This window comes from Procambarus clarkii, chromosome 1 (genome assembly GCF_040958095.1).
Source record: "Procambarus clarkii isolate CNS0578487 chromosome 1, FALCON_Pclarkii_2.0, whole genome shotgun sequence".
NCBI lineage: Eukaryota > Metazoa > Arthropoda > Malacostraca > Decapoda > Cambaridae > Procambarus > Procambarus clarkii.
In genome coordinates, this window is record NC_091150.1 from 38,462,860 (window position 1) to 38,486,132 (window position 23,273).

Sequence of the window (23,273 nt, forward strand, 5' to 3'; positions counted from 1 at the left end):
GATTATTATTATTATTATTATTATTATTATTATTATTATTATTATTATTATTATTATTATTATTATTATTATTATTATTATTATTATTATTATTATTATTGAGAAATTACAATACCTACGTAATGTGTGAATGAAGGTGAAGAAAAGACATAATACATGTCTATATAAGTGTACTATTAAACCAATTATAGGATGAAGCTACATCCTTTATCAGTGTGGTGTAAACAGGTGGCTTCTAAGAGCATGCATTCATAGGTGCGGTGAGCGCCTGACGCGGCGTTCATTATTAGACGTCGTTATGATTATCCTCCCCAGCTGAGTCTTCCTATAATGGATCCCAGAACTGTTGTATGATCAAATTGGATACTGGGAACTGTAGAGAACATTATCCCCATTCAGAACACCACCACATCTGTCAGTACTTAATACAATTAGTTAATTTAGCCTCATAAAGAATAATTTTGCGGTTAATCGGATCTAATTTACTAAAATATTTGTTGCCGTTATCGTTTCCATAGAATGTATAATTACCCCTTCTAGTAGGCGTCTCCCTTTGGTATTTGAGCTGTTATATACAATTCTGCTGTTATTAAAATCCATCCTATGATGGAAATACCAACAATGGTTAGCAATGGTATTATTCTTAACAAATTTTGTTACTGCTTTCTTGTATTCATCAACTCTTCTGAATAACCCCACGACCAGTCTCATATATGATGAATTGCAATCACCATATGATGAATTGCAATCGATACCACTTTATCACATAAACACCATTACCTACATTGTTCTCGTGATTAACATTATTAACGTTACCATTGTGGTAGACTCAATCCCCCGTTTCCGTTATTACCTGCACTAACGCCGCTGTTATTATCTTTAACACTGCCATCATTCTCATCAGTATTATTACCGTTACTCCCGTTATTATTGTTGTTATCATTGAGTTTGTTATGGCAAAGTTTTTTCCTAATCGTTTTCTGAAAGTCCAAAACTAATTTGTAATTAGTGTCGCTGAGGTCTTTAGATATTTTTTCCATAACTGACATAACATACATAACATAACATACATAACACCACCTTGATAAAGTGAAAAATTCGGAAAAAATCGCTTTATCGGAAAAAATCGATTTAATAATAGGCTTACACGAGTTTTGAGTCTGTTCTTCACCTTTATTATTATTATTATTATTATTTCTTTCACATGGGCTCTAGCAGACTCGAACCCTGGAACCCAGGCGTATGAGGCAAAAGCTCTATCCACTCAGCTATGAGTAGTCTTAGAAAGACCACTTTATTAAGTCTTTATTTATTTATTGTAATATTTATAAATACTCGTAGCTGAGTGGATAGAGTCTGCAATTCACACAGGGGGGTCCATGGTTCGTGTCTCCTAGAGCCAAGGTGATTTAAATATTTATTTTCACGGAAGTGTGGTGGACAGGTTATTATTAATAATATTATTATTTATTATTTTCATATATTACGGTACGTGGCGACACTAGGCGGCTCTGAAGGATGTAGAGAGAGTCCTAGACACTAGCGCTAAGTTCACAGTATGTCGCCTCTTCACGCTGGACCGTCACATCTTACTCTCGGTGAGTGAGAGGAGTCGTTGTACTCGTGGTGAGTGAGCTGAGTACTCTAGGTAAGTGAGCTGATTCATTATGCTCTCGATGAGTAAGCTGAGTATCATACTCTAGGAGTCTAGGTGAATGAGCTGAGAGTTATGACGGAGTATGTGCATTGCAATTTCAGCCCGACATCTCCAGTGTTTCCATCGTCACTGAAGTGATGCGCTAAATTGCCCGAACCAAACCGAAGACCCCATGAATAAGAAACGGGATATCACGTCAATTTTGCGAACCGCCATGATTTTTAGTACATCAGTTTTTGGCCTTAGAGGATTTATACGTCAATATGCGATGTACTGTTTAAGAGGACAGGTTGCGCATTGACGTTATGTCCCGCTTTCTATTCGTGGGTCCTCAGTTGGGTTAGGTTCGGGCAACGTTTAGTAACGTTATAAATGCTGAACGAGCTATAATCCGACACCGTCTCGTGCCCATTTAGACATAATTGTCCCCAAAAGTTCCCTCAATATTGTTTAGTAGTAAATTAATATGATGGATTGTATTGCATTAGATTGATTAGTGATTGTGATAAGTAATGCACTACACTTTGTCAGTTCGTATTCACTTGTTTTTGCTACAAGGGGTATTATGATTTACCAGAAGAAGGCACCAAGCCAGGGAGACAATGTGACAAAAGGGTACTGTAAGGCTGTTAGACAAATCGAGTGAGATTTAATCTAGCAACAGACCCGTGCGACAGCTCCTGGCTACAGCCTGTGTTGGAGGCAAGTGGAAATGTGGAACCCAAGTGGCCAGGTTGTGAGGTTGAGTTAGTTTAATTCATTTATTATGTGCACCCCATACCCATCTTGTGGGCGGTAGTGGAAAGGGCTACAGAGGCACATAATGGGCTCAGTGACAGAGCCCCACAACTCATTTAGCTAAGCAAATTACAATCTTGATGAGCTAGATACAAAATTCAATGCACATGTGAGGTTGAGCAATGCATTATAAAGACACTGCATTAACTTGTAGGGCGGGTTAAGATATCTGGCAGTCATAACTTCATGTATTGTATTTTGTCATGTTAGTAAGTGCTAAAACGACAGGAAAGATAAGCAGTGATAGTAATGTAGGGTAATAGCTTTAATTGTTTGTCAGTGGGTGACTGAAGTAATTTACTAGGTGTTCATATCTCGATCCTGTACTTAACCTGGACCCATAAACTTGAACCATTGTTATTACTTTATGTAAGTGCATCATTTATTTTAATGCCCCATTATTCTGGTTACCAGTTAACTCGTCTGTTTTAGTTAGTACCTATTTAATTTATATAGACATTAGATAAGTCGGCATATGCTGCAGTTGTGGCCAGGCCAAAGTTGTGGATGACGCGAGAGACCCTTGGTGGTAGCATGCATTAATTCAGGACTGTAAGACTAGGTTATATCTTGAGGTTATCTTGAGATGATTTAGGGGCTTTTTAGTGTCCCCGAGGCCTGGTCCTCGACCAGGCCTCAACCCCTCCAGGAAGCAGCCCGTGACCGGCATATTGTGAAAGAAACTCTGCCCATTGTTTCTCGCCGGCGCCTGGGATCGAACCCAGAACCACAGGATCACAAGTCCAGCGTGCTGTCCGCTCGGCCGACCGGCTCCCCAGCCAATATAGGTCACTATATTCTTGGTGTGGTGAATCATTATACCATCGGTGAGTGAACTGAGCTTCATACTCTCGGTGAGTGAACTGAGTCTTCATCCTTCATACTGTGTGTTTATGTGTATTCACCTAGTTGTGCTTGCGGGGGTTGAGCTCTGCTCTTTCGGCCAGCCTCTCAACTATCAATCAACTGTTACTAACTACTATTTTCCCCTCACACCACACACATACAATACACACACACACACACACACCAAAAAGCAGCCCGTGACAGCTGACTAACTCCCAGGTACCTATTTACTGCTAGGTAACAGAGGCATCAGGGTGAAAAAAACTCTGCCCATCGTTTCTCGCCGGCGCCGGGAATCGAACGGGCTACAGGATCACGTGTTCAGCGTCCTATCAACACAGCCACCGGTTGTGTGTGTGTGTGTAATTTCCTAAGTGTAATTACCTAAGTGTAGTTACAGGATGAGAGCTACGCTCGTGGTGTCCCGTCTACCCAGCACTAGTGTGTGTGTGTGTGTGTGTGTGTGTGTGTGTGTGTGTGTGTGTGTGTGTGTGTGTGTGTGTACTCACCTAGTTGTGCTTGCGGGGATTGAGATCTGGCTCTTTGGTCCCGCCTCTCAACCGTCAATCAACAGGTGTACAGGTTCCTGAGCCTATTGGGCTCTATTATATCTACACTTGACGTGTGCACGCACGTGTGCGTGCGTGTGTGTGTCTAGACAATGTTGGGTATTGACCACCATGACACCCTGTGACCTTGGAGCTTTGTTGTGGTTCACATTATTACAGCCAAGCAATAATCAATCAGTAACGCCACAAACAAACCTCAGCCAACCCTTCATATGTACACTGCTTACAGCAGTTCTTCACGAAACACGATATAAAGACATTTTAATATACCTTTTTTTTTTTGGGGGGGGGGGATTCTTTTTTCAGGTGGCGAGTTCAGTGGTGACGTACCTAATCATCGCTCTGCAGTTTGGCTTCTCAGAGGCGCCACACATACCTGGCGTCAACTGTACGGAGACGGAGCAACTGCACTAATTCAAATTCAAATTCAAATTCAAATGTTTATTCAGGTGTTGGAGACTAGCTGGAGGCTCTGTGCTCCGCGACCCCCCACGCTCCTCTTACACTATTCTCAACCGCTCCGCCAAGTAAAAAAACAAAAACAAGAAACTTTACATTTTTTGTTAACAGTTTACTCATAATTATAATTTTTAGCCAAATATCCCCAGTTTGCTAACTGTAGGTAGTAACTGAGTGATTGTAACCTATCCACCGCTGCCCACTGGATGGGGGGCGGTGTGCAGGACAAACATATAAATTGTGACACTAGCTCTCCACATATGTCAGTTGCTTAATTTAGAACCTGTACTTGAGGTCGATCTCGAACCCATTGTTGATGTGACGACTTATATTAATGTTTGTAACTAGCTCATCAAGATTGTAACTTGCTTAGCTAAATGAATTGTGGGGTTCAGTCCCTGAGCCCATTATGTGCCTCTGTAACCCTTTCCACTACCGCCCACAAGATGGGTATGGGGTGCATAATAAATGAACTAAACTAAAACTATATATTCTCTCTATTCACTCATTCTGTGCTCTGTTTTGTCATGATTAATAACTAAGGCAGGTACTTGACTGTCTAAGACCTCATATACGCTAATATATATATATACGTTTTTTAGCTGTTCTAATATTTGCACAGCATTGTACCTCTCGAGAATCTTTTTTGAGATTTTCAATGTATTTTTGTAATAGTAACCAAGGTACGAGGGGCAGACTCTACTATACGTATTTGAAAGAGTTGACATGATCTATACTCGGTAAGTATGTCATCACTCTTTAGTTTTTGTTGTCTAGTTTTGTGGTTGCCAATTTGCTGTTGTTGAACAACTTATTTTTAGGTGCAGGGGAGATTGCAAAAGCAACTCTTTCACAAGCTGTGTGTATGCAATTTAAGGAAGTTTGTATATCTTGGTGGGTTTTGGTATATGGAAGAATATCATCTGCATAGCTAACAATAATGTTTTTCAGACTTTTGTGGATAAATGTCAATAAGCCTTTCATTATAATATTAATCATTGTGGTATTTAATAGTTCAACTTGAGGAATGCCTAGAGTTGTATCTATTGGCTTACCTTGCCCGAAACGCTATATGCGTACTAGTGGCTGTAGGTATTGTATGTACTAGCTCTATCTATAAATCAAACATTATGTTTATAAATCAACAATGTATGTACTTTCCTGAATAAAATTTATTTTACTCTATTTTACTTTTACTAGAAACGTACCCAACCATTTCTGTCCCACCTGGGATTTTAACCCGGAATTCCCGATTGAGTCGCGAACAAACCTAACTGTACTACGGAGACGCTAAATATATTGCATATACAAGGGGCAATAGCTTTAAACTCTTCAAGCCACAATACCACAATATTAGACAAAAAAAAGAAAATGCTTTTTCAGCTGTAGGGTTTGTAAACCATTGGACCTACCGAAGAGTTGAATGGCAAGACATTATATACTTATTATATACTTATTAAAAATCTGGTTGGAGTGGGGGGGGGAAAGGACAGTTAACAAGCCCCTGGTTTCCTGACCCCGTCAAGGTCACTAGAGAGCAGTGGCTCGCAGGTAAATTCAGATAAATATTCACAGTTCATGGATGAACTCTAAATTACAAAAAAAATAACCCATTGCACGGGTGGTACGCGAACAAGGGGACGCAGGTGGAATCCGAAATGAGCCACAGGGATGTTAGAAATAACTTTTTCAGTGTCAGAGTAGTTAACAGGTGGAATGCATTAGGCAGTGATGTGGTAGAGGCTGACTCCATACACAGTTTTAAATGTAGATATGATAGAGCCCAGTAGGCTCAGGAATCTGTACACCTCAGAAGAGAGGCGGGATCAAAGAGTGCCGACCCAACTAGGGAAGTACAGGCTGCCGCCTGGCCGGGATCACACGAGTGAAGCAGTGAGGTGCGGGGCGACCCGGGCAGCGCACCACACAGTTGCAGGTCAGTGCGGCGCGTGGTGCAGGTGGTGGCCTGCTGTCCTCACGCTCACACGCCTTCCTCCAGGTACTCTCTCCCACCTTCACGGCTTCATGAAATAGGAGTGTTCGCTCTCGTCAGGTACTGCTTAGCTTAAAGAGCATTAGGGCGGAGATGGAATTTGTGGACAGTATTGGGCCACGGGGGTGGTGGGTGGGGGGACTGTTAAGCATATCGAGGTGCCCCATGGCCTGGCACTCGCCTTTCTCAGGATGCAACAGTTGCCCAACTCCTGTCTGCGTGTTTACTGCTGGGTCAACAGTTTTTGAGCCTGTTGTGTTCCTCCATAACCTTTTCCAGTACTGTACCACCGACAGATTGAAGTGTTAAATTAGATCATAACAATGAACTAAACTAAAATTAAAAAAAAAAATTAAAAAATTAAAATTAAATACTCTGAAGATAAATTTACCACAATTTCACAAATATTGGGATCAAAGAAGATTTTAAATAACAAACCAATACTCCTGTCCATTAACGATGGTCAGCTTACAGCCACTGATACTGCTATTGGGCTCAATAGGTTCTTCTCTTCCGTTTGAGTGGGCCAGCCAGAATGCTTAGGGCCCGCGCAGGAATATCCCTGCTAGAAAAAAAAAAACTTCCATTGGGTCATCCCTTGTAATTGTTATTCCATCTTCCAGTACTGATGTTCAGGACTATTTTACAGGTAACTATCCACAGTCTCTGTACGTAACGCCTGCAAATTCCACTGATGTTAATGAGATAATCTTTTCCCTTGAAACCAAGTCTAGTGCCCTTGAGGAGATACCAACTTTAATTTACAAAAAAGCCTCCAGATCTTTAGTTCCTGCTATTGCATTGCTCTTCAATATCTCTTCAGTATTGCATTGCTCTTCAGACCTATATCAATCCTGCCAAACTTGTCAAAAATATTTGGAAAACTAATCTACAAGCAGCTTTACTCGTATCTAGCCAAACACAATATACTTAGCTCTTGTCAATATGGCTTCAGACCCAAAAAAAGCACTAACGATGCACTTATTAGTATGATTGATACATGCAGCTCTTGATAAAAATGAGTTCCCCGTTGGGTTATTTGTGGACCTGCGTAAGGCTTTTCACACTGTCAACCACCAAAACCTTCTTCTTAAATTGCATCATTATGGAGTCAGGACACTCCCTGCAATACCTCAAATCTTACCTTACTGACAGGCACCAGTAAGTTTCTGTGAATAATTCAATTTCTCCCACCCTACCCATCAACATTGGTGTTCCTCAGGGCAGCATACTTGGCCTTCTCCTCTTTCCCATCTACATTAATGACCTTCCAAATGCCTCCCAACGCCTCAAACCAATTCTATTTGTTGACGACTCAACCTTCATTTACTCCAGTCCTGACCCCCTTGCTCTAAATGTCACAGTGAATACTGAGCTAAATAAAATCTATCTTTTGGCTAACTGCCAACAAACTCGCCTTCAACATTGACAAAACTTTCTATATTTTGTTTGGCAATAAATCCTCAAATCAAATAAATCTCAGGATAAACAATACCCAAATTTGTAACAAATAGATGGCAAATTCCTTGGCATTTTCATTGACCACAAGCTAAATTTCCAGGGACACATTCTAAATATATAAAAAAATAATTCAAAAACTGTTGGCATTCTTTCTAAGATCAGATATTATGTACCTCACCCTGCCCTGGTGACGCTCTATTACTCCCTCATCTATCCTTATCTCAACTATGGTATTTGTGCTTGGGGTTCTACTACCCAAAATCGTTACGTCCTCTAATTACTCAACACAAAGCTGCTATTAGGATAATATCCAACTCTGGCCCCAGACATCACTCGGTACCCCTACTCAAATCTCTGAATATGTTATATATTAAGTCACTGCACATCCTCTAATGTGTATTATATAAGTATATATAAAATGCTGAACTGTAATGTCAATCCTGACCTTAAAAGCTTCCTAGAAGGTTGTAACAGAACCCATGAGCACCACACCAGAAACAAATACCTTTTTGATATTCCAAGAATACGACTTAATCAAACTAGAAATGCTCTACAAATCAAGGGACCCAGAATGTGGAATGACCTTCCCAATCATGTTAAAGACGTACCTCTCCCAACTAGTTTAAGATAAAAACTAAGCACTACCTAATTAACTCCCTGTAAACTACTTACCCCTAAATGTCAACCCATGTCTACTATTTTAAATAATGCTGTTTGTCGACCAAATTATATATTTGCTATTTTTCTGCCATGTTCCCCCCTTTTTTTTTTATATTTTCTCAACACAATTTTTACTTTAATCTCAATTAGTATTAAGTTTTAGTCTTTAGTGTTTTTCCTGCCCGAAATGCTTTGCATAATAGTGGCTCTAGGCATTGTATGTACTAGTTCTATCTATAAATCCATCAATGTTTGTATCACACCTTGTATGTACTTTACCTGAATAAACATTTGAATTTTGACTAGACTCTGGCTGCAGGAATATAACCCAAGACCCTTCAGACGGAGCAGACCACCAACTGCTGTGCAATTGGACTCCTGAATTAATATTAAACTAATTAAACCAACTGTTGAGAGTTTGGTTAGCATTTTCAAGACTCCTGTTTGCTTAAACTGGTTGAGAGATGGGAATTCATTGACGTGATGGGGAAGGTCATTTCACATTTTGGGACCCTTGATTTGCAGATCATTTCTACTTTGGTTAAGTCACTCTTGGAATATTAAATAGATGTTTCTAGTGTGGTGCCCATGGGTCCTGTTACAATCCTTTATGAAGTGTTTAAGGTCAGGATTAGCACTGCAGTTCGGAGATTTATATACATACAGTATATAAAGTACACTTGAGAGGATGTGCAATGACTTAATATTTAAAATATTCCAAGATTTAAGTAAGGGTGCCGAGTGCTGTTTTGGGGCCATAGTTTTTGTTCTAATTGCTGGTTTGTATGGAGTAATTAGAGGTTGTAGACGATTTTGTGTAGAAAAACCCCAGGCACAGATACCATAATGGAGAATTTGTATTTAAACTTGAAGCCCCTAAGGGTCCCTCTAGAGGGGAGGGGGTGCTGATTTCATTGTACAGTACAGTATTTGATTTTTTCTTTTTTTCCACAGATTAAAAGTACGATGGATGATCAAGCACTATCAGTGGAAGATTTGTTTAAGGCTCAAGTGCCAGTGTCATGCTTGATGCCTCAAATTTCAAACAATAATGTTCAAAGGAAACTTCCTACACAAGAAACGACGTCTCTCGGCGTCGAACCTAATGAAATTAATGATGATAAGTGCCTACATTTCTATGGTATTCGTTTAGATAAAAATGATGCTTTTTTAGGCAATGGTTACTTGACAGGTTCCATCAGCTCCTTACTAAGTAATGTTTCATCAGTCAACAATAGCAGTGTGCTAAATGAATCGAGACAGAACCCCACTGTCATCAGCAGCCCAAATAAGAGTTCCAAACAGTTATTAGCTTTAGATTCTGATGAAGACACATCTGAACCAAAGGAGATCCTCAAAAAAAAGATTTTGTCTAACTTGAAATCTTCGGTAGCCCAAGAAATGACTCCTCCACGGATTTTATGTACAAGAAATACAAATTTGGAAGAAGCAAAAACGCCAGAAACTCCATATAGTTGTGGTGACATAATTGAAGTATGTCCGTCTCCATCCTTATTCTTGAAGGAGATTCGGTGCCAGTCTTCTACTCCCCTTAAGAGCAAATTTGATGAACATATGAATAACTGCTTCAATGATGAAAATAAAGTTCCTAATTTACTTGTCAGCCAAGAACACTGTGAAGAAAAACTGAAAAAAAATATATACCAAAATACAGGGTGTGAACCTAAGCTCTGTGCACTTAATACATCAAGAGATTCCAATGTGAAAGAAATGGATTCTTGCAGAAAGGTAGAGGATAGCATTGCATGCACTTTAATTGAAGACAATCTTGCCTTGACTTCTGCTATGAATAAGAGTGTAAAATGGGATTCCACTACTTTAAGTGCACTTGAGGCAAATATTACTCCTGTTAAAAGTTTAGCCCCAGAGGTGACAGGTGAAGTGGACTTGAGTGAATCAATGTGTAATATATCAATAAGTGATAGTAATGTAGATGATCGTGATAAGGTTAACGAAGAATTCATCATCTTGGATGAAACCTCAGAAAGCATTGATCTAGGTTCAGTAAAAGATTCAGTGTCAAATGATCACCATAGATTACTGGGAGAAAATAGAGCAGATTCACATGCAATACTAAGCAGTGAAGCCAGCCACAGTAATAATGCAGCTACTGACAGGAAAGAGAAAATGTTAGATAGTGGTGGTGGTTCAAAATGTACTGGTCAGTCATCTCATGTCCCGAGACAAAATGTGACCAAAAGGCTTTCTGAATCATCAGGTGCTGATCAGGCTCTGGTGAAACCAGAAAGCAAGGTATTAAGTGAAGAAAAGCTCGTACCAGAGGCTATTTATGTAAATGAAGTTGCATCTAGTTCAAATAAATCTGAAATGGATGGCATGGAAGAGTCTGTAAAGTCATACAGAGTGCCATTTGTAAGCTGTGATCCTCAGGAGAACGAAGACAATGAGGTAGGTATTTGGTATATCCTTATCAATTTACTAGTATATTAGCCATTCTACATTGAAAAGGGACTAGATAATGCACTTGTACAGTACAATATAGTATTTTTTTTTTTTTTTGGAGGGGGGGCTCCCTCAGTAGCTCCCAGGGCTTAAGCTGTGGATTGGCCAAGCCTTGGCAAATAGCACCAGAACTCGGAGACCCACCCTTGTCTACAGAAAACTAGGCCCAGAATCTGACTTTTGAGGTGATGAAAGGTTGGATAAACCTAAAACTGAGGGAAACTACCCCAGAAGGGGTTTGCACAACAAAACTAGTAAATGCTTGTAAGAAATTGGTAATCCAAATGTAAACACTGGAAATTATTATTTCCATGAAGTAAATATCCTAACTGATGTGCCTGACAGTTACCAGGTGGCATCCCAGGTAACTCGTGGCCTATACCAAACTGCCACTTCACTCGCTCACTTGGTGAGCGACTTCACACACCGCTGACTGGATCCATCTTCTGCTCCATGATTTCAGTAAACGAATGCTGGGTTTTCCTAGAATGGTTGTTCTCTAGGGGGCAGTTGCTTTGTTATTGATTTCCTTTTATATTTTATAATTGTGTTTTATGCTATGCACATTGCATGTGCTCAAGCATTGTATTTCTCTCTGTGGGCCAGGGTTACCTTTCATAGTTGGCTTGTGTTCCTTGCCTCCACCAGAGCAATCCATTTTGGGGGGATTGGGTAGCTCTTCAAGTTTATTTCTATAGGGTCTCATCACATTAAATTATTGCAGAGTTGTTCTCCATTGTCTGTTGGTGGGGAGCATATTACAGTAGATAACTATGCTTGTGTGACCAGTTCACTAGCCCTACACCTTGTGAATGTTTTGGTGCATGATTTTATTAAAAAAAATTCCTGCCTTACAGACCTGCTCATATTCTTGGGAAAGGTAACCAGCTATTCAGACAAAAGGACTTTCAGTAGATATAGTATACAGTGGAACCTCAGTCTACGAATGCCCCAGAGTATGAATGTTTGCGTACGACAACAATTCCGTCATAAAATTTGACGGGTGTAAACGTTTGCTCCATGAGTATGACACTCTTGTTGATACTTGTATGGGTCAGGCACATGGGTTCTGCTGGGGGCAGGGCAAGGCACGCTCAGTTTATCAGTGTATCCCGCCTAATGATGATGGCGCTTGAATTCTCTGTAAAGAATTTCATTATTTATTTTTCCTAGAAAAAGTCTCGTTATATATCACACCATGGGTCCCAAGGAAGTCGGTGGTAAAATTCAACCTAAGAAAATAGTTGAGGATGATGGAGGAAAAGCGATCATTCGTAAACATGAAGACGGTATGAGTGTGGTTGATCTGGCTTGGAAAATGTCTTCATTGTAGTTCTTCCCATGCTGTTTTGCTGAAAAGATTCGCGCAGATAAAACTGTAGTAAGCCGTTGTTAACCTTTTTAATGACACTGATGTTTCAAGAGTTAAAATGTAAGGGAAAAAAGTGTCTTTAGAGACGAGCAGTGAACCACAACCCGGTCTTAGTGGTATGCCTACATAACATAGGAGAGTACACCCCAGAAATGTAATCACTGCCTGATGTTATAATGGAAGGGGACGTGCCATCCAAACACTAACACCTCCCCTCCCCCACCACCTCAGTCTTCTATATGCCAACAAGTCCTCAATAAAGATAAGGTACAATAGAAAAAAATAGTATTCTGTGTAAAATGTGTTTTTCAGTAAATATTTTTGGGTTTGTGGAAAGGATTAATTCAATTTACATTATTTCTTATGGGAAAATTCAATTCAGTGTACGAATATTCGGTTTACGATCCATCTCTTGGAACAGATTAAATTCGTAACCCAAGGTTCCACTGTATATGGACTTTTCTGAAGCTTTTGATAAGGTGCCCCTTGAAAAACTGACGAGGAAATTAAAAGCACATGAAATAAATGGTAGAATACTAGAATGAAGAGGTTAGGTTATCTTGGTCATCTTGAGATGATTTTTGAGGCTTAGTGTCCCTGCAGCCCGGTCCTCGACCAGGCCTCCTTTTTGTTTTACACCCCCGGGAAGCAGCCCGTAGCAGCTTTCTAACTCCCAGGTACCTATTTACTGCTAGGTAACGGGCATCCGGGTGAAAGAAACTTTTGCCCATTTGTCTCCGCCTCCACTGGGGATCAAACCAGGAACCTCAGCACTATGAATCTGAAGCGTTGTCCACTCGGCTGTCAGGCGCCATGGAGGAAACAATGGTTAAAACAAAGCGAAGGGTTATCCTAAATGGAACAGTGAATTTGACTAGAGAAATCAGTCTCCGTGGTGTAGTGGTAAGACACTCGCCTGGCGTTCCGCGAGCGCTATGTCATGGGTTCGTATCCTGGCCGGGGAGGATTTACTGGGCGCAATTCCTTAACTGTAGACTCTGTTTAACGCAACAGTAAAATGTGTACTTGGATGAAAAAACGATTCTTCGCGGCAGGGGATCGTATTCCAGGGACCATAGGATTAAGGACTTGCCCGAAACGCTACGCGTACTAGTGGCTGTACATGAATGTAACAACTCTTGTATATATCTCAAAAAAAAAAAAAATGTGAGTGGGGTATTGCAGGGTTCCATATGGGGGGCATCCCATTTTTGTCATACCTGTACACCAATGATATAGATGAGAATTTTACAAATCACATCATCAAATATACAGATTGATGCTAGGATTTATAATAAAGAAAGAAATGTAAGTAATATGGAGGCTTTACAAAGAGATTTTCATGAATTCTACATTGTTAAATGACTGGCAAATTCTTGTTAATATTGAAAATCCAAGACCTTGCATATGGAGGGTCATTCCAAGACAGATTGCTTTTCTTCCTAAACTCGCTGCATCTACTGTGGCGAGTCCCACCCTGCTGCCTTCTGCACATGCATGCACTATCAATTTGAAAAAGCCATCCTCAACTTAAAACATAACAAATTATGTCTTCCTCAGAAGCAAGACACCAGGTCTACCATTTTAACACCTGAGATATCTTGTGCAGTGCATTGTGCTTTTCTTTCCCTACCCTACTTTCTTTCCTTGGTTCCATAACCTTTTCCAAGCGCACAGGGGTGTAAATGTCCCAAGGACCCCTGAGCAGTGTAAGGGTAAATTAAGGAAATGTGTGCAATATGGGAAGAACTGCAATTTTTTGCTGAAAAGTTTCACCCAGATAAAGCTGTTGCAGGCTGTTGCATTAACTTTTAATGAAATGTAATGTCTCACTTCAGACAAGTTTTTAGCGAGCCAAACAAGCAGTGAGCAAAACAGTCCTGGTGGTATGCCTGCAAAATGTAGGAGTGTGTGCGCCCCAGAAAAGTCATCACTGCCTGATGTTATAATGGAACGGGACTCTCCTTCCAAACAATAACAGCTCTCCTCCTCCTCCCCCCCCCCCTCCCTTTCTTCACTGTCTTCCATACACCAAGAAGTCCTCAAAGAAGGTAATATATACAGTACTGTATTGTAATACACAATGAGTGGTACTCGGTATAAAATGTATTTTTAAGTTAATATTTTGGGGGGGGGGTGAAACGGATTAATTAAATTTACATTATTTCTTGTGAGAAAATTCATTTTGGTTTACAAATTTTTGGTGTACAACACATCTCTGGGAACGGATTAGGATCATAAACGAAGGTACCACTGTACTTACTACATATATATTGGGTCTTTCCCTCACCTTAAGACACTTAATTATTTAGTTATATGTAGTACAGTATTTACAAATTTTAAATTGGTAAAACAAAGTTTAAATTGTAAAAACTTTTCCCCACTTAGGATCCTAAGTGGAGTTACTTGGCTAAACTGGAGACAGATGAAGAACGATATCAGTTGTCCCGCAAACTGTGGAAGAGCATAGTTGTGCCAGACCCTAATGTAAACCTTACGTATAATGGCAGTTCAAGAAGATGGAGAGCTCAAAGAAATGCCTTAAAAGGTAAGGTGCTGAATGATTTTATGAGTGGCCTTTTGTGCTATCTGTGTGTCATTTACCTGTCGATAATTTGGTGGGTCAATGTTTTCACTACTGTCTCTGATCAGGCATCCTAGTTGGTGGTCTGATCAACTAGACTGTTCAGTGTGGCTGCTTGCAGCCTGACAGTCACAGCCAGGTTGATCAGGTATCCTTTGTAGGTGTTTGTCAACTTCTCTTGTGAACATTGTGAGAGGTCAGCCATTCATTCTCCATATGTGTACGGGAAGAAAGTTGAAAAGTCTTGAGCATTTGATGCCGAGTTCTTTTTCATTGTGCTCGGTATGCTTATTGAACCTCTGCTTTTTAATGTTTCTTTTATACATTTCCTGCCATGACCTCTTAGCTGCATGTGGTGTTATTTCTGTGTGCAGATTTAGAACCAGTCCTTAAAGTATTTTCCAAGTGTAAGTTATATGTCTCTTCCCCTGTACTCTAGGGAATAGATTTAAATTTTTAAGTGGTACCCATTATTTAGAAGGTTTATTGAGTGGATGCTAATGGTAACAGTGGGTGTGGACAATGGCTCTGCTCCAGAGCCCTCTTATGCTGTTCACGAGGCTCGGGGGTAGTCAGAGTTGGGCCCTTGAGTCTTGTTTGACCCTTCGTGGGCTCTGGCACCTTCTGCAGTGGGTCTTGTGTTGTTGGGGATGACTTTTTGACTGTAGCATAATGGGATTTGACTGTACCTGTACTTGCAGAGGTCTGAGCTTATGCTCTTTTGGTTCTCTCTTGACTGTTGGTTTTACTGTTCAACCCGTCCTCACATCCAAAGATCCAAGCTCGTTAATCCAGCAGCCAAACCTCCTGTTTATGAATGAAGAGGTTTACACACAACTCACAACTGATGACATCTGAACACTTCCGGAACAAGTGCTCACGTCCTCTGTTTGAACCACAATTCTATAAATGCTTCACCTACGTACTTCAAATACAAATAATTTCCAACAGAACCTAAACACCTAACCTAACCTATGCTTAACTATACATAGAATTTTTATGTATAATATTAATTTATATAATTGAACAAACCAATTTTTAATACACAGTATGTTAAAATTGATGACTGCATCTGGGGAGGATGGCCGCTTCTTTCAACAGCTTAGTGTGAGGACGGGTTGTACTGATTGTTGAAGAAAAACTTGCACATCTACAAGAGGTCATTTGTGTGTAACTTCATTTAGACTACTTCCTGGGACGCACTCTGGTATAACAGTATTTGCCACATTTTTCCATTTTAGATGCCCCAAGTTGAAATCACTAAGCAAGATGATGAATGGGTTAGGGTTTGTGAGGTTTTCTAAGTGGTAGTCTATTTTCATAAGTTGGTCTTTGAACTGCTAAGGATTTACATCTGGTGATTTGTATAAAGGGGTGGGGGGGCAATCACCACATTTATAATTACTACTAGCTGTACCCAGCAACGCATGCGTGTTGCTGAACCACAGCAATCCTCCCCGTTTCCTCGTCCTCCCAACCATTCCCCACCCCCCCTCGTCCTCTCCACTCCCCTGCACCCCCCCTCGTCCTCCCCACTCTCCCGCCCGCCCCTCCCTCGTCCTCCCCACTCTCCCGCCCGCCCCTCCCTCGTCCTCCCCACTCTCCCGCCCGCCCCTCCCTCGTCCTCCCCACTCTCCCGCCCGCCCCTCCCTCGTCCTCCCCACTCTCCCGCCCGCCCCTCCCTCGTCCTCCCCACTCTCCCGCCCGCCCCTCCCTCGTCCTCCCCACTCTCCCGCCCGCCCCTCCCTCGTCCTCCCCACTCTCCCGCCCGCCCCTCCCTCATCCTCCCCACTCTCCCGCCCGCCCCTCCCTCGTCCTCCCCACTCTCCCGCCCGCCCCTCCCTCGTCCTCCCCACTCTCCCGCCCGCCCCTCCCTCGTCCTCCCCACTTCCCCCCCCCCCCCCCCGCCCTCTTCCGATATGTTCCCATCACTGAAAACCAGCAGCTGGACACCCTCATAAACACTGTCAAGCAGTATCCTCTCCCCTGCAATAGCAGCCTGACAATTTAAATCCAACCTCAGCCCACAGTATACAGTACATTCACTAAAAATTTTAAATAAAAGTTAAAAAAAAAATGAAAAAATGAAAAAATAAACAAAAAAAATAAACTTCTCAAGAAATGAACGTTATGGTAAACAACACAGCTCAATTCCAACGCAATGTCACATAAAATAATTAAATAAAAATCAAAATAATTGAAATCTACGGAAATTTAATGCAATCGGTAACATTGCATTGCAATCAATGCAATCAGTAACATTGAAATGGAATTATAACATATTTAGTATGGCGTGTGTTGCTTTTATGTGCAACAGATGGATTGGCTCCTAGCCTGGAGCCAAGCTCGTGAGAGAAACATAAAGCCTCCCTGGGGTAGTCAAAAGAAATGGGAGTTAGTGTATCTTGGGGCTTCACTGGGGTACAAATCTGATCTGGAGGGCAAGCCATTAAACATATTTGGCAGATTGCAGCATTAAGGCAAAGTGTGCTGGAGTGATCATGTACATCATTGAATCAAACTATTTGCCTTGTAGGGTATTTACAGGTAGGATTTCTCTCAATTTGTGTTCAATATACGTGATTTTAAATAATAAAGTTTATTAATGTATTTGTTTAGTTATCTGTTCCCCTTTGATTAATGCTGCGTTATTCCTTTTATATGTGGTATTCTCGTGTGGTATTGGAAGCCCCTGAATCCTCAATAAGTAAAGTAAAATTATATAAATTAGTTCCCAAGATTCATAGGCTCTAGAGTTTCATGATTATTGAGCTCTCTCCTTCCTGGGGGATCACTAATACATTCAGATTCAGGGATGGGAAGGTGGTGGCAGTGTACAATTAAGTTTTTATTCATTAGTTTTAAAATTAATAATCCGTTCTCTTGTTTTTCCCCTCATTTAATATTTGTCTCAATATTAAGTGGCAGATCATTGAGGGTCACAGTGATCTGCAAGCAGTGTTGAGCTGGGATGTTGAGTGAAGTAAGGGAAGATAAGATCGGGTTTTTACAGCATTTCCATCATTTTTTCTTTCCATTTTCATTTTTTCTTTCACCATTTTTCACGGTGATATTCATTCCATTGATTTTCTCATTCCACCATATCGTTCATGGTGTTCAGCAGCACGGTGCAGATGAGTGTCTTTACCTGTAGCCTGTGGTTTCTGTCACATTTGAAAAGATTATACTCCAGTATCCCTATCTCATTGTCATAATTGTCCTTAGTGTAAGTTTCAGTTAAAGCTGCAAACATTGCAGTTGCCTCATTGAAGAGGCCAATTACAAAGTGAACATAGTTTTGTGTGTTTTGATACTTTGTTGGCAAATAGGAAAGATGTTATTGTATTTCTGAAAGCTCTGGGTATTTTACTTGTGTTAATATCTGGTTCTAGTAAGGGTGCCTGATTATGTGAAAAGTTTAGTATGTGACTACAAGAGTTGATGGTAGAGTTCAAACATTTCTTGCCATACTTTTTCTTGTACAGTACTAAAAAAATTCCCCTGGTGTATGGGTGTTGCTGTATTCATGATGGCATTCTTTGGATTTTATTCCCTTGTTTCCTTTGATAGGAAAAGCTGGGCATTGTTAAAATATATCTTCTTGTTTAGTGAATTTTTAGTTTTATACAGTTCAACTAGGCTGAGGCAGTAATATTATGTACTGATTGTGTCACTGGATATTGTGGTACAGTATTCTCTACAGATGTTATTTATAGTGTATCTGATGGTGATATTATTTATTTACAAATTTGTTGAGTAAAAAAAGGTGTTAAATGAAAATATTTGCCATGAAATTTACAGAAAATGTATAATATGTTGATCATGAATAGCCTTAATTGGAATTAATCAACTAATGGCAAGGGGTCTACTTTTGTTCACCCTCATTTACAACCCTAGTTCACTTTATTTGAACATCTCCTAGTGGACTCTTGCCAGCTTTCTGACACTTGACAATTTTTTGTATGGTTGTATCGTAACACCAGTATTGAACCTCATTATTTTTATTCCCTCATTATTTTAATCCTTTTTTAAATGAGTTTTTGGTATACATACTTTTCTGAATACTGTACTGTTGAATGTTTTTGCATCTCCACATAGATGCATCAAACACTTCAAGAGCGAGAGTAGCACAGAAACGGAAACGTGAATTTGAGGAAAACGGTGTGGAGCCACCCAGAAAACGAGCATGTGCTGTAAATGTTAATTTCAGCTCACGGCGTTTTCAAGAGAGTATGGCAATGGTATCTGTTAATTTTATTGAAGAGTGTCAGACGAATGTACGCTCTAAAGGTGACGCTAACAAACTTCAACGTTCATTCAATGAGAAAATACATCAACTAAAGCTTGCTAGTTCAGAGGTTAGTCATTTTCACCACAGTATATGTTTTTTGTTTTAAGTGCTTATTAGTTAAAAGAGGCTTTTTAAACATTTCATATATGATATTAAATTATCTACAGTATTTAATGAGCTCATGATGCTGAATAGAATTTTCATTGTCGTTGATACTCTTTCCTTACAGAGCACCGATATTCTTGTTAATTCCTTCACTGGTCATTCTCTCATTCTATCCTTTCACTTTAATAACAAAAAAAAATCTTTTTAATATTATTTTTGAAGGGAGTCCCTATGGCTCCCTGGAGCTATTAGTCTGGGGCATCGGTCAATTGGCATTCAGCCTATCGGGGATCACAAGCCAAAACCTGGCCTCCCTCAGAGAGGTGAGGGGAGCAATGTCCTATAGAAGTCCCATGTGACTGGGGGGCATTCCATGTCTGCCATTGAACGGGGTTGGCACCCAGAAAGGTAGACATAACAAAACTAACCCCACTAGGCAAGAAATTGCAACTGAAAACAGAACAGGGAGGCAGAACTCGACCTACAACTTGAGGAAACGAGCAAACTTTACACCGCACCACCTATCCATGCAGCCCCGGACCCCACCCCATGCTGACTACCAAAGCCATCCAGTTTGTTGACTGATGTTGTCTGAGGCAGACGTTGACTCTGGACTCTGATTCCTGTGCAGTTGTGTGCCTTCGTGGTGTGTTTCTGCTGTTTGTGAGATGCAAACCAGGTGTACTTTGAATAGTAATGGGGCTGCTTGTGCTTGGGGTTCTCTTCCCTGGGCACCCTGTAAGTACTACCCTTGGGTTCTAGGGTTCCATTCCATAGAACTTTCGGGAACCACTTCCGTAGGGGTCTTTGGCGCTCGACTCTTACCCCATCCTTGGGTCCGGCTGAGGATTTTTGTGGCTTCTGTTTGGCCTTGGGTAGGAAGTGGGAATATTTGCTGGTACTGTGCAGCTTGCCTACCTACGCGGCGACCGGTTTCTGTTCCTCTTGGAGACGTTGTCCTTTTGCGGGGGTTTTATTTAATTTTTTTTCTTGCCTGGAGGGGGTCTGCCTGGTTTGGCTATTGGACCACTTCTGTTGTTTGGGTAGCCCTCCTCTAGGCCCCCGTGATTGGACACATCGCAGGGGTTCATCTTTAGCAGATTTTCTTGTTAGTTTGGGCCCAGCCGGTTTTGCAGTACCTTGCCTGGGCTTCCTGTAGCAGTCAACCTGCGGGCCCTGGAAATCCCAATTAGGACTCATTAGACCTATGGATGCATCTTCAGAGTTCCATCTCACCTCATGCAAGTTTGAAGGTTGCTATGTGTCCTTGTCTTAAGGGCGCACACAGACACACACACATCTTTTATATTATAAAAGTCTGATAATTTTAAAAAGGTATCAATTATTATTTCTGAAGGGGTCAAACAGTGGCTTCCTGTAGCTAGCACTGATAGATAGCATTTACACCTGTGGCATAGATGAGAATGCACAAAGAAATCACATTAGCATGATGTATCAGTGAGAAAATCAGTTAGGATCCATGAGGAGGATTTCAACCTGCACACTGGGTACTCCCAGACACACTCCATATTGTTGCCCAGTGGTTTAGGCATGTGCTTGGGAGTACCCAATGTGCAGGTTCAAATCACCCCCACCACCTCCAGCATCATCATAATGATGATGATGATCATTATTTTCTCATAGATGGAAATACAGTACTACAAACCACATTATTAAATTTGCAGATGATACCAAGATTTGTAGTAAAGTAGGAAGGGCACGGCACTAAATTGGAACGCAATTACTCAATGAACTTTATTTAATTTTAGTTATACAGTATAAAATATATCTTACCTGAATGTTACTTGAAAAATTACCCGACCCAACTTGACTTCGGAAATACCGGAGCTCCGGAAATAACGACCAGGGTACAGCCCCATATAGGCTGTTAAATTAAGTGGATACTGTTGGAAGACTGACAAATTCTTGATATAAAAAAAGTATTCTTATTTATATACAGTATATACTTTTTATTATTAAATATACTGTACTTATATTATTAAAAAATATATACTTCTTAAATTTACTCATTCATTGTGGGTGAATTTTTAATATGGTTCTTTTCATTCCAGGTTGAGGCTTTGCATAAATTTTACTCGGGCCTTCCTGACCAGATTTCGGTATCACAGACATGTGTGGAAAACGAACAGTTGGAAATAGAACAACTTTATACGAAATTTAGAAAAATATATAATTGGAATGGCAGAGCCTTCATTCCCTAATGTGAAACACAAATTATATAGAATAATTATTTAAATAAAATAACTCAAAGGTTTATCTGAGATTTATACTAAGGGGTGTTGGGAGTGGTGTCACTGGGAGAATGAGTGTTTGTCAATAGCAGGTCTCGCGCCACGTCCTCAGTGACACAGTAATGCACTATTGGTACAAAACCATTTTGACCCTCGGTGGGGAGAGGAGGATTTGGTGGTGGAAGGAGGGTGGAGAGTGGTGCATTTTTCAACAGGCATTCTTATTTGTATTTGACCTGTTCAGATTACTGTATCATTTTCATTTGAGTGTTAATCCTCAAAGTGCAGCTGTCATCATACATAGATTCAGAGAAATGCTGTTATCAAATGTTGATTTAAATTGTTATTGTCTAGGTTTTATACCAGTGATGTTATTGAAGAAATGTTCTACAAATGAATGAAGGTGAAGGAAAGACCCAATATAAGTGTAAGTGTATTAAAAACTAAATTTTTGGAGGTAACCTACATCATTTCTCAAGGTACTGTATAAAATGTTCTGAACAACATTCTAAGATTTTTTTTTTTAAATCTGGCAGTGCGCCTCACTTGGCACCCATTAGATATCGTGATTATGCTTCCCCAGGGACTTGCCGATGAACTTGACAAGGGATATTGAAGTTTATGAAGAATGCTCAATTATCCTGATTTTTGAGAAACTGTGGGCAGGGTTCTGCAGAATCATTATCCCTACTCTGGACATTAATTCACATGCTGATGTGAATTAATGAGATTAGTTTTGCTTCCTTAAGAATGATTTTACAGTTTATTGGGTCTACTAAGAAATTTATTGTCCTTTACTGTCTTATAGAATTATACAGTGGCACCTCGATTAAAAGTTTAATCCGTTCTGGCACCGATCTCGTTATGTGGAAAACTAGTCTTAAGAAACAAATTTCCCCATTTAAAATAAAGGAAATAAATTTAATCCATTCCACTCCCAAAAACATCCATACATGTATGACATTTTATAATGTAAATATAATACTGCTCATGTAATATTATAAATGTTTTGTTGTACTGTTTTCATGTTTATTTTACCTTATGAACCCCCCTCCTTGTTCATCCTGTTGTTGCCGTGAGGGGGGCTTAGTGGGCGGCTGCCGGAGTGTGATGCTCCTTGGGACAGTCCTCTGTCCTTTTGTAGCCTTGTGCTCCTGCTGCTGTCCTCTCTAATTGTGCTGAACAGCTTTTCCTTTTCCTTCTGTTTTGTTTTTCTCCCCCCTCTTCTCCTATCTGCTTGTCGTTTCCTGCCGACCTTTTGCTTGTTTTGCTTATTCCTTTGGACCTCTTCTATTTTGACGCCCGGGTGCTTGAGGAGGCTTACTCTTGCACCCGTAGAACTGTAGTACCCAAGGTCTCGAGCGAGGGGAACCTTTTGTCAATCCCCCTTTCGTCACTGAACCCGATCTCGACGGACTAACGGTTCTTAAGGTGGCGTTTGTGGGGCGTATACTCACAACGCACCCTTAGGGGGCCCCGGCTTGATCGGCGATAGCTTCTTGTAGGGTGTCCTATCTCTAATTGTGGCTCCATGGTGGGTGTGGGGGCACATTCGTGAGTGTAAAGCCTCTGTTTCTTTTCGTGTCTGTCGTTGAATGTCCCTCTTGTACCCTTTCGGGGGCTTGGTCGCCCACTCCACGAGCCTGTCGGACTGTATTGGAAGACCAGGCTCTGTAACCCCCGCTGCATTGGGCCCCGACCTTGCTCCTCCTCTGGCCTCTCCGACTACTCCCCTCGGCTCC

General features: G+C 40.7%; 1 protein-coding gene across 3 annotated transcripts; it reads left to right on the plus strand.

Annotated features, from left to right (window-relative positions):
- The first annotated feature begins 6,158 nt into the window (after window positions 1-6,158).
- On the plus strand, window positions 6,159-22,552 carry LOC123769984 (uncharacterized). Of its 3 annotated transcripts, none has more exons than XM_069335580.1 (5): window positions 6,159-6,265; window positions 9,398-10,873; window positions 14,688-14,847; window positions 18,982-19,241; window positions 21,352-22,552. In XM_069335580.1, the coding sequence occupies exons 2-5, from the start codon at window positions 9,410-9,412 to the stop codon at window positions 21,499-21,501; spliced, it is 2,034 nt and encodes a 677-aa protein (XP_069191681.1). In that variant the 5' UTR covers window positions 6,159-6,265; window positions 9,398-9,409; the 3' UTR covers window positions 21,502-22,552. The 3 variants fall into 3 exon arrangements, with proteins under 3 accessions (XP_069191681.1, XP_045617511.2, XP_069191644.1); XM_045761555.2 differs by having other exon boundaries at window positions 6,183-6,328; XM_069335543.1 differs by having other exon boundaries at window positions 6,254-6,382.
- The last annotated feature ends 721 nt before the right edge of the window (window positions 22,553-23,273 follow it).

Bases quoted from the DNA above. Each gene is read 5' to 3' on its own strand.
- LOC123769984 (XM_069335580.1), top strand. From the start codon at position 9,410: ATGGATGATCAAGCACTATCAGTGGAAGATTTGTTTAAGGCTCAAGTG. The intron at 10,874-14,687 runs GTAGGTATTTGG...TTCCCCACTTAG, and splicing joins AGGAGAACGAAGACAATGAG to GATCCTAAGTGGAGTTACTT. The intron at 14,848-18,981 runs GTAAGGTGCTGA...ATCTCCACATAG, and splicing joins TCAAAGAAATGCCTTAAAAG to ATGCATCAAACACTTCAAGA.